General features: G+C 42.5%; 2 protein-coding genes across 3 annotated transcripts; both read left to right on the top strand.

Moving 5' to 3' along the window:
* The first annotated feature begins 277 nt into the window (after window positions 1-277).
* On the top strand, window positions 278-6400 carry zgc:153441 (retinol-DH_like_SDR_c domain-containing protein). 2 transcript variants are annotated; one of them, XM_063185213.1, is made up of 8 exons: window positions 278-516; window positions 1595-1729; window positions 2063-2254; window positions 2878-3039; window positions 3510-3629; window positions 4600-4804; window positions 5397-5463; window positions 6178-6400. In XM_063185213.1, the coding sequence occupies exons 1-8, from the start codon at window positions 423-425 to the stop codon at window positions 6244-6246; spliced, it is 1044 nt and encodes a 347-aa protein (XP_063041283.1). In that variant the 5' UTR covers window positions 278-422; the 3' UTR covers window positions 6247-6400. The 2 variants fall into 2 exon arrangements, with proteins under 2 accessions (XP_063041283.1, XP_063041284.1); XM_063185214.1 differs by having other exon boundaries at window positions 5397-6266.
* A 364-nt stretch (window positions 6401-6764) lies between these two features.
* On the top strand, window positions 6765-9048 carry gatad1 (GATA zinc finger domain containing 1). The gene is made up of 5 exons (XM_063184700.1): window positions 6765-7249; window positions 7549-7671; window positions 7764-7823; window positions 7922-8105; window positions 8465-9048. The coding sequence occupies exons 1-5, from the start codon at window positions 7070-7072 to the stop codon at window positions 8653-8655; spliced, it is 738 nt and encodes a 245-aa protein (XP_063040770.1). The 5' UTR covers window positions 6765-7069; the 3' UTR covers window positions 8656-9048.
* Window positions 9049-11308: the final 2260 nt, after the last annotated feature.

Raw genomic sequence — 11308 nt, 5'->3', positions numbered from 1 at the left:
CAGAGCCTGCTGCGATTTGCCAAAGCGAAGGAGTGATAGAAAAAGGGCTGTGATAGTAACCTTGTAGCTCCCTCTAGTGTCGATGTCGTAACTCCAGGAGTGCAGAATGACTTTTGTATTCTCTCTCTCTCTCTCTCTCTCTCTCTCTCTCTCTCTCTCTCTCTCTCTCTCTCTCTCTCTCTCTCTCTCACACACACACACACACACACACACACACACACACACACACTGGTCAGTCTCAGATCCTCTTATCCGGTTATGAAACCTACATGGAGCGCAGCCGTAGGTTCCCAGGGCGCACGTCTGTTGCGATAGCAGGTAGCAAGTCGTAGGCTATAATAAACAGATAGTGACGGATTTTTTTAGCAATAGACTATTTAGTTGTGTCGGTGTGGTGAGGGGTATTATCGCGACTGGAAGTTATGATCACTTCAGTTCCAGTTCAAGAAGTATGGAACGAGCTGAAAACCAACCCGCTCGCGAAGTATGGTGCGGTGACTGCTGTGACAGCTATCAGTAAGTAGTGAAGAAAACTTGTCTTTCAGTTCGCATCCACCTACCTGTACCCATACAAGACGCAAAACATGGCTCACGCAAAATTATTTTCCATAGGCTATTTGACGCCATCACCTTATTCAAGGGAATTTGACAACTGCTGTTTGTGCTGTTTTAGGACAGATTTAATAGCAGTGCTCATTGGGCTCGTAAAATTCCGTAGCAGGTCTATGCAGGACACGTTTGCTTTCAACAGTTGAATGAAACACTTTATGTGCTGCTCTTGTCCAGACCAGCCTATGCTTAAACCAGATCTCATAAGATTACATGGTCTTAGTTAGGATCAATTCAGGCAACCAACTGTACTGATTACCTACTGTTTACTACTCCACCTCAAACTTATTCCAAGTCTCCCCAATGATGAAATTAGTTTATTTTGCCCTATTGTTATTGAAGGACCAATTTTTATTGTGACATCCTAAGATTAATGTCGTAATAAATTAGTCCTTCATGCTATGCGTTATAACAAAATTGCCTTCCTGAGAATACAACTCAGCAAAGTAGTTGTTTAAAAGTATCACAAGTGAGACATTTTACGCATTTCAGCTTTTAATGACAACACCATGCATGACAGGTCATCAACAAGTCCAACCTCACTTCCAATCAAAGGGAATGTCTAACTCCCCTCACCCAACCATAATGACTCTACTGAGGTCACCAGATTGTGCTTAGGCATCTGAAACAATGTTGGAAATCACATGTTAGGCTATACGGGGGAAATTGGGTGATATGTCAGCTGTGGAGAGTAGGGTAGGGCCTATTGGAAAAAAAAATGACATTACCTCACAGGTGTGTGGGTTATATGGATTTGACTACATTTGTTCAGGAAAAATTATGAAAAAAACATTGCTAGAATTCTAGATAAAATTTGTATGCTCCCTATCCCCCTTCCTCACACAAACACACACACACACACACACACACACACATACACACACACACACACACATCATAAATATAATATATACAGTCCTATGCCTATACCCATTTTTGTAGTTTAGACAGACACACGTTTGATGTTCTGGTACTCTTCTGCCAGGTCTGGTGTGCCTGAGGAAGTGGATTGCAGGTGGAGTGTGCAGGAGTCAAGTGCAACTGACTGGAAAAACAGTGGTCATCACAGGGGCCAACACTGGCATTGGGAAGGAGACCGCCATGGACTTGGCACGAAGAGGTTGTTGCACGTTATTAATATTATCATTTACTCGTCATGCATCTGTTTGTATACTTGTTTGTGCTTGTAATAGTAGTACTAATTTTACTGTCCCTGTAGTTTCAATTGTTTTGCAGTGGTAGTACACATCACACATACCTACAGATAAATACACACCCTAAATATTTCCATGTAGGCCTACTACATTTTGATTATTGCAACAAAAAAATCTAAATTATGTATATGGTGTACACCAGAGCTACCACAATGATAATTCTGTAGTAGTGCTTTTGACGTACAAAGCACAATTAGTTGATCTTGCATATCCGCTTTAATTGTTTGATTGACCGACAGGAGCACGTGTGGTCATGGCCTGTCGAGACACACGGCGGGGGGAGGTGGCGGCCTCGGAGGTTCGCCAGACTACAGGAAACGGCAATGTGGTGGTGCGACAGCTGGACCTGTCCTCCCTCGCCTCCGTACGACAGTTCACAAACAAGCTGAATGCCACTGAGGAGCGCCTGGACATCCTCATCAACAACGCAGGTGGGAGACCCTCAGCTGAAGCCATCCACTGGGGACAGTCATGGGCAAACAGTTATTAAGTCGGCCTTGTAGCTCAAGGGTGTCCGATTCCATTCCTGAAACCAGTGTGTCGGGAGAGTAAATAACCGGTGCCCTGCCCCATCGCGCTCCATAAGGTATCTGTAGGAGAGGGTACCCTCCCTCCACACTTCCCCCTTGCATGGGTGAGGCATAGATGCAATGTTGTTGTGTGCACTAATAGCTGAGTCACAATGGCAATGAGGACAATTAGGGGTGTGACAATATTATCGAACCGAGAAATCATGATACACAGCAACGATATGGTAGCACTTTATAATACAGACTCCTTGTTAAGCATTAGTTATGCATTTGTTAAGCATTATTCAAACCTTATATAACCCTTTCTAAAACATTGTAACCATTATCTCTTTATTATCTCCATTACATAATCATTAACATACACTGTTAATGGTTTTTGATACTGATACATGTGTGTGAGAGAGTCAGGGAAGGATTGGCAAATGATATGGAAACCATTCATCATTTGTCAATCCTTCCCCACCTCCACCAGGTGTGATTTATTCTTTGAACACCAATCTCCTGTTTGCCTGGTCCTCCACCAGGTGTGATGATGTGCCCCAAGAGTCTGACGGAGGATGGCTTTGAGACCCAGCTGGGTGTTAATCATCTGGGTCACTTTCTCCTCACCATCTTGCTGCTGGATAAGATTAAAAGCTCTGCGCCCAGTCGCATCGTCAACGTGGCCAGTATCGCTCATGTTGGAGGTAAGAGGACCAAATTTGTACATGCCTAATATCTTGACCTGGAGCCTTGGATCTGCAGGTTGTGGATTTGAATGCCTGATTGCTCCAGAGGTTGTTACCCATACCGTTTACCCAAATAACTGTAAGCCTCTTTGCATAAAAGCACCAGCTAAGTATAATCTAATATAAAATAAATTTGGGGGGTTTCAGCATTGCACCTCCCTAATGCTTAAACAGTTGTTGCATATGTCATTGAGTCTGCAAAAAAACATCCTCAAAACCGACAGTTACAGTGTCCCGTACTGACTTAGCCCTTCAGAAGAAAAATAGTCACAAAATTGTGAATAGCTTTTTGGTGCTGGTTAATTGCTGGTCATGCCACTCGCTGTTTATTGAAAACAACTCCACTACTTCATAATAACAAAATTGCTAGGATATAACTGAGTGAAAGGGTGGAATCCGTAGTGATGTTGGGGTTCTGTTGCTTTCAGGGAAAATCCACTTTGATGACCTCTTCTTCAACAAGACTCCATACGATTCACTTGTGAGCTACAGGCAGAGCAAGCTGGCCAACTTACTGTTCACCAGGGAGCTGTCACGTCGCACACGAGGTAAGCTGATCAGGCAGCCTGGCGAGCCAGGCTAAAACATGAAAACATGAGCCAGCCTTGGCTCCGACAGCTGGGCACTGGACTGCTACACCGGCGACCCGGGTTCGTTTCCGGCCCGGGTCCTTTGCCGATCCTCCCCCTGTCTCTCTCCCCACTCGCTTCCTGTTTCTCTTCCACTGTCCTTTCTCAAAAAGAAATCAATATTAAAAAAACACATGAAAATATTCATCTGGGATAGCTTGGTTTAGATAGTTGAGGGCTACCTGGTACCAATTGCCTCTGCACTGCCTTGCTATGACCAATCATATGGCCGCTTTTCATTAGTCAAAGCCATTCTGTTGTCTCAACCATCCTGGTAAAACCTGCCCTAAACATTAAAACGGAGGTGGAAAACGGCCCTGCTGTGGCCAACCGGTAGGGCGCTCACCTGCCATGTGGCTGAGCCGGGTTCGATTCCCGGCCCGGGTCCTTTGCCAACCCCTCCCTGTCTCTCTCCCAATTCGCTTCCAGTCCACTTCTCACACTGTCTTGTCAAATAAAGTTGTAAAAGACACAAAAAAACAGAGGTGGAAAACAACTGTCATAGTGAATAGTGGGCCCAGGCTGGTAGTAGATTTGGTGATCTTATAAGGACCAGTGCTAGACCAACTCACCAGGCAAAAATATGTATTTGAGCACTAGACAGGTTTGTCCACTTAACAAGGCTCCTTCTCAAGTTTATTACAGAATACATTACACTCTGTGGATATTGCGTTTAAATTTCAATGGCTGTTAAAGGTTGCTGTCATGAGAGACAGTAATGTAGACGAATCACAATTCTTAATTTGCTGTTGTTTGATCCTTTGTAGCTCACTATGTTCAAACGATTATTGTCACAATTTACTCACTTTTACACTTGAACTTGAAAAAGGTAGCGCAGTCCTGTTAGAGTCGTCAAAATAACAACCGGTCAAAATTGCCTCCGGTGCAGCTGCTGGTGTGTCTGCGTTCGCTCTGCATCCGGGCGTCATCCGGACGGAGCTGGGGCGGCACGTCCAGACGCGGTTCCCTCTGCTGAGTGCCCTCCTCCAGGCCCCCGCCTGGCTGCTGATGAAGACCCCCAGGCAAGGCGCCCAGACCTCCATATACTGTGCCGTCACGGAAGGCCTGGAGGTTCACTCAGGATGCTACTTCAGGTACCAGACCTAGCCCCTTTGTATGGATGGTTATGAACAATGCTTTCAAAAAAGAGGCCGCACCTTGTATATAGTGCAACTTGCATAAAACCTCATGCGAGGTGCGGCATCTTAAAAAACACTCGAGTTGAACATTTGGGAACATTTTGGTAGTTCTTGGTTGTGAGATATCACAGTAGCCTACATTCTGTTTGTGCACCAACTGTCTGTATGTAGCTGTATGTTGTATGAATCTATGTTAATAGATTTACCATTTCCTTTACCACTTCATTGTCTGAGCTTAAGTCATAGTATAGAAAAAAAGAAAATTGTGACCAAAAAAAATATCTTGTAGGATGGCCGAATGGTTAGTGATGCTGGTAAAACCACCAGTCTTACAGTAGTGGCTGGTGAACAAAACAAGTTAATGTCAGAAAAGTTGTTGTTGTTTTTAAGTAGTGCACAGATCTTTTGCTCTTTGACCTGTTACCTCAGTTTAGCCCAAGTTTTCTTTCAATATGGCAGCTGTAAAACTTTGTGTGTATGTATGGCATAACCTCCAACACCATTTTGCACATGTTCAGTGATGGCTTCCTTGTTTTCACTGTTGTAGTGACTGTAGGCTGAAAGAACCTGCTCCTGAGGGCAAGGATGACATTGCAGCCATGAAGCTGTGGGATGTGAGTTCCAAGTTGGTGGGCTACAATGAAGAGGATGACTGAGACAATTGGTCAAATACGACATAATATGCTGCGCTGAAATGCTCCCAGTTTATAAATGAATGCTGCTAATGTTGTTCTAACCAAGCCAAAAAGTTTACTAACTACAGAAAATATTCTCAGAAACTATACAGTACAGTTAATCCGGCCTGATTTGTTCTCTTTGATCTCTGAAAATTCTAACCTCTCGCCAGATGAATGTCTGCCTTGCTCCACGAATATTCAATAGCTCGTAAACCTGATTGGAAACACACAACGATCTGGCGAGACCCAGGTTCTGAAAATCCCCATATTTTCAGAATACATTTTCACAATACATTTAGACCTACATCAACAGGAGGAACTTCAATTTGACTTATATATGCCTTCATTTGATGCTGTTTCACAACACTGAATTGTTTTCCATTGCGAATGGACAAAAAGAGGCACAAATTCATATTGTTTTAAAATTGATTTGACACCAAGTATTACTCTGCCTCGATAGTTATTTCTGTGTATACATTCATTTAACAACCCTTTTATTAGTCTCTGAGAAGCAGGATAGGTATTTGTGTACTAGAAAGTTCAAATAAGATTATTTTATTATTTGCCTCCCTCTGAACCATACAATGGTCTTAGTTCAGTTACATTTGGAATAAATTAGGCCTAATTATTTTCCTCTGGATTAAACTTTAGGCTACTTGCTTGAACTCATGTTGGAGAGCAGAAGACAAGAGGGGTGTGACTCGATCATATGACAGCTAATCCAATGTCTATGTAAACAGATTATTTAAATCATTTTTTGTATTTTTGTAATAATTGTTGTCATTTGATTGTTATTAATCACTTATTTTGGTTATTAACACTAAACAAATGTATATTTATGGTATTTATAGACTAAATTGGTGCTTTAGCCATACAGCCTTTGATTTATTAACTTTGAGTTGTGTCAATATTTTTGTATTCATACTACAATAAAATAAAAATAGGAGTAGGTGAATAATAGGCCTACATTGTGTGAATTGCATTTTTTCTGTCTGCATGCATGGTCAAAGTTGTTATAGCTTGGTATGATGCTCAGTAACAATTTGGAATGGACCCTTATGGACGTGTAAAGTATTGCAAATTATTGGTGGTGCTGCAAACAACAATGTAGATTTAGGCTATTTGTAAGTAACCAACTATTTGACCTTTCCAAAATGGCGCGATACAATGCCACCGTTGGCACAGATGGTGCATTATGGGTAATACACCGGAAGTTTTGTTTTTTGAAAGCCCTCAGACATCCAGAGGAAATTTGGCTGGCGACCACTGCGAGGATATTTATTATGAAAACGCAATGCTCGGTGAGCTGAAAGAGACTGTGGGTAGTTGCCACGTTATTCTAAGGCTGCAGTAAATCAACGACTTGATTTTCTTCTAAAAAAAGGGTCTTAGTAAGTGATCATGATGGATAGCTAACGTTAGCTAGCTAGGTTGCTTGGAAGGCAAATTGCTCAGTAACAGCCTATAAAAGACAATAAGATCTTGAGTTATACTAAACCTGACGCTGCCCAAAAGGCCAAGGGCCTAAGCATTCCAAGACACAATGCCGCTGGGTTTGAAGCCATGTTGCGCGGTGTGCAAAACAAACTCCTCTTCCATGTGGAAGAAAGGTAACCAGGGGGAGATCCTCTGCAACAACTGCACAGTGAAGAGCACTAGCAGTGGACCCTCTGGACTCTCAGCCTCCTCCAGCGTTCAGCAGAATAATGGCGGAGGGAAACAGGTAGGCTAGAACTATACCTGCAAATGTTTGTTTTTGTTAAACAAAGTAACACTTAACTGTAGCATCCATTTGTTGTGTTATTGATTTGAGTGTGCTTGCCTGGAATTAGTTAGTAGGCCTATTGACGTGCATCTAGTATGTCTTTTTGATAAAAATGGCTGTTGAGTTTGTTTTAAAAGTTAACAATTCATTGCTGCATCAGTTTGAAGTCTGTTGTTATTTTTTTTGTGTGTGTTTTTACCGGGCTTTGTTATTAATATCTGCATGCATGGCCTCTTTTTTTTCAACCATGGACACAGTCGAAGCAGGAGATTCACAGGAGATCTGCACGATTGAGAAGCACGAAGTACAAAGCGCCAGCCTCCGAAAAGAAGGTTTCCACCAAAGGAAAGGGCAGGAGACACATCTTCAAACTGAAAAATGTAAGTAGCCACAGAGTATCATTTTAGCAGTGCATGATGCCTTTGCCTTGCTCTGATCTTGGATTTATGAGATGCACTCTCTTTTCTTTTAGCCAATTAAAGCTCCAGAATCCGTTTCAACATTCATCACATCAGAGTCCATCTTTCACAAAGTAAGAACCGTGTTTGTACACCAACAGGCAATAACCAACCATCGTGTCACAGTAAACCGTCACATACAATCCGATCCAATGAACTGTCACCATTTCAGGGGGTTTACTATCAGACGGGGGACGTGATCAAAGTCATCGATGAGGATGATGGAAAGCCGTACTACGCGCAGATCCGCGGATTCATCCAGGACCAGTACTGTGAGAAGAGCGCTGCGCTGACGTGGCTGCTACCTACACAGGCCAGCCCAAGAGATCATTTCGATCCAGGAACATACATCATTGGTAAGTTCTTCAGCACTTGAACGCTCTCTGTGTATAACACTAGCATTTGTATTGCTAACAACGTTTTGGTCATTCAGGCTTTCTTCAGGTGAGTTTACCCAGTAGTCTGACTTTCTTACTTATCTGTGTAGTGGATGCCAATTAGCTTAACTGGGCAAAAAAAAAACGTTGGTAAACCCCCTCCCGAAGCGTCATACAGATGCGATGGCGCTGAGATATCATCGTACATCTTCAGCTCAGTGAGAGTTGCTTGGAGGGCGGGAGTTCAAGTCCAGAGTGGTGGACTGTGCACAATGATTGTTTATGTTTGCAAACATGTTGGCTGCGTACATATCATCTTTATTTCCTCTCCTTCGTAGGCCCAGAGGAAGATTTGCCACGGAAGATGGAGTACCTGGAGTTTGTTTGTCACGCACCCTCAGAGTACTTCAAGTCAAAAAGCAGCCCTTTCCCCACCATGCCCATACGCCCTGAGAAGGGCTACATCTGGACACACATTGGACCCACCCCTGCTGTTGCAGTCAAGGAAACCATCGGAGTAGGCAACTAGCCTTTTTTAATATAACTTGCACAGACTGAGGACGCTGTACAGCTTCTTTTGAGGGTGTGCCATTGATCTGAACTAATGAAAGTACGCTGGACAAAAACATTGTACTGTGTTTCGTGTTCACAGTAGTGTAGAAGTGCGTGTACACTTTTTTTACCGTCACATTATGACTTTCTGTCATGAACATGATCAGTGTTCTCTTTTTAATATGAGGATGTGCCATCACAAACTTGGAACATACGGTGCTTAACAGACTCGTTCATTGAAGTCTAAACGACAGACTTCCATAATGGATCTTTTTAAACAGGGGGAACGTAAGGACATTTGCTGTCATCTCTTGATGTTAGTCAATGAAAAATAAAAGTAGTGTGTTAACTGCTGCCTTTTGTCACCACATTTCATAGTGTTCATTCAAAGGAATTTTTAGGTCCTCCCAGCTTGAGGTCGCTTGAAGATACATTTTTTTTTTTCATTTAACAAAATGCAAACAAAGACGCACAACTGGAATATGGGCAAGTTGGCACTGAGCAGGCAGGGGAGACAACCCTGCTACATCTGAATGCTAAATGTTTTGCCAAGTTTTCTATGCAAAACGTTTTTCTACCATGTGCCCTTCTTCCTCTTCACTTCCATTATTGCCTGCATTTGCGATGACTGTGTCTCTGTGGATTCCAATATGCTGACTCACATCCTCCCTAGCTCACTTGCCTGCTTGTGACCTTGTGATGACGTCACTGACGACAGAAAATAAATTAAATATCTTGCAAAAGCACTATTCTAATGTCCTTTTCGCATTTTCAATCTGATGGTGAATGAAGAACAGTCCCCTAAAAGTTGTTGTGGCCAGGCTGACAGTGGGGAAACTTTGTTTTCTCCACGGAGGCAGGGCGTCAGCAAAACGCAAGGCCACGAGCACAAGTGAAGGATGGGAGTCCGCATACTGGAATGCATCCTCTGTGTCTGTCTTCATTGTTTTGGGTCACCAGAGGGTGGCGCCAAACATACATTTCATGCATAAGTCTTTGGTAAAGGGGCCATGTTGCCACTTCTGGTTGCTCTTATTGGATCTGTGACATTCCACTCATGACATCAAACTCTGTCTCCCTCTGCTGGCAAAACAAAACATTGTACCATGTTCAACTCCGTTCAGGACAGAGCGAAAATCTTTACCTCAGCCTGCAGCCAGTCGTAATTTCTGAATTTTCTGTGAGCCTCTTGTGCTCTGAAGTAGACTGATTTAGTTTTTTAGTCAATACTTTTAGTTCTTTACATTGTATTATATCTTGTTTTCAGACACCAAGAGCAAGAAACTGAACTACAACAGGCAGGCTTATGATTAGGTCTAGGGGATCTTAGTTTTAAAAAAAGCTAAGAGCCACTGCTCTACCTCTACCTCAAAAACCGAAATGCAGAAACTGAGTGCTGGATGTGAACAAATGGGGTTGGTAAACTGGTCATTTATAGCCTGAATGGTATAACTGCAGTAAAAGCCATAAAAAGTGTAAATTATGTAAGGAAGGGGGACCCCACATACTTCCTGTGTAGGATGTGTAGGATGCAGAGGAAAGAGCTTCTTAACCCCTTAGCGCAGAGCCTATGTTATAACCTTACTAAACTAAACTTACCTTACTCACCAAAATTGTAATGGCTATGTCTTAATCTGTTACTTAAGCCTCTCTGTAATGTCATAGCAATGTTGTTATAATGTAGTTGAGTAGCTTCAGCAAATAGTGAATAGGCCCGCCGGCGACCCCATCTGCACTAAGGGGCTACAACACTGAGTGCAAATCAAACTAGTTCCTCTCGTCCTTTCTTGTTCCTTGTGGCCTTGTGATGCAAGGCTCAACATCATTGACGATAGAGGTCTTATTCAACATCTCGCAAAAACACAATCCAAAAGTTGCTCTGTCTGGATTGACAGCTGGGAAGCTTTTTTCCACAGAGGCGACACACAGGAGCAAGAGGCCACAAGCAACAGGACGGGGGAAAGTAGTTTGACTTTAATACACCACCATGCACATGCATGCATGCCTACGTACTGTACAGCCCTGGTGACTGTATTATACAGTGCCATGAGAAAGTTTGGACACCCTTTTGGAAAATCATTACATCTCTAATGTCTCTCATTGAGCTTTTAAAGTAGCAACTTCATTTCAACGTATGTTAAACTGTATGGAAAGAGAAAGATTTCAGCAGTGGAAGAATTTCCATAGGTGTTATAGAAACAATTGTATGTGGATTTAAACAAAAATATGTGTGTGCATTAATATGGGCACACCAAAGAAGGTATACCATTGATATGAAATAGAGCTCACCTTTGCTGATCCAATGGCCTTTGGATAGTTGCTATACAAGATGACAAGTTCCAACTGCCTGGTGCTACTGAATAGTTGCCAATTATTCTATCCAGAACCCCTCTAATTCAGTCAGACTACTCATCTGTCTTCTTTAGACATCCTGGTTCAAATAAATTCATTCTTTTTCAATGGTGGTGATATCTCAAGATTGGTATGACCAATTCAAGACATTGTACTTGTTGTTTTGCATTAACTCATTGTTGAATTTTGATCAGAGCAGTGCAAACACTGTCCTGCTGGAAGGTCCAAACTCTGCTCAACTTTAATTTTGTGACTGACCCTTGAACATTCTTTTGAAA

This window comes from Engraulis encrasicolus, chromosome 20, assembly GCF_034702125.1.
Source record: "Engraulis encrasicolus isolate BLACKSEA-1 chromosome 20, IST_EnEncr_1.0, whole genome shotgun sequence".
In the NCBI taxonomy this organism is placed as follows: domain Eukaryota; kingdom Metazoa; phylum Chordata; class Actinopteri; order Clupeiformes; family Engraulidae; genus Engraulis; species Engraulis encrasicolus.
This window is presented reverse-complemented; position numbering and strand designations above follow the sequence as displayed.

Coding starts and splice junctions, on each gene's coding strand:
- zgc:153441 (XM_063185213.1), top strand. CDS start 423: ATGATCACTTCAGTTCCAGTTCAAGAAGTATGGAACGAGCTGAAAACC. Junction 517..1,594: donor GACTGCTGTGACAGCTATCA/GTAAGTAGTGAA, acceptor CTCTTCTGCCAG/GTCTGGTGTGCCTGAGGAAG. Junction 3,040..3,509: donor CAGTATCGCTCATGTTGGAG/GTAAGAGGACCA, acceptor TGTTGCTTTCAG/GGAAAATCCACTTTGATGAC.
- gatad1 (XM_063184700.1), top strand. CDS start 7,070: ATGCCGCTGGGTTTGAAGCCATGTTGCGCGGTGTGCAAAACAAACTCC. Junction 7,672..7,763: donor ACATCTTCAAACTGAAAAAT/GTAAGTAGCCAC, acceptor CTTTTCTTTTAG/CCAATTAAAGCTCCAGAATC. Junction 8,106..8,464: donor TCCAGGAACATACATCATTG/GTAAGTTCTTCA, acceptor TCTCCTTCGTAG/GCCCAGAGGAAGATTTGCCA.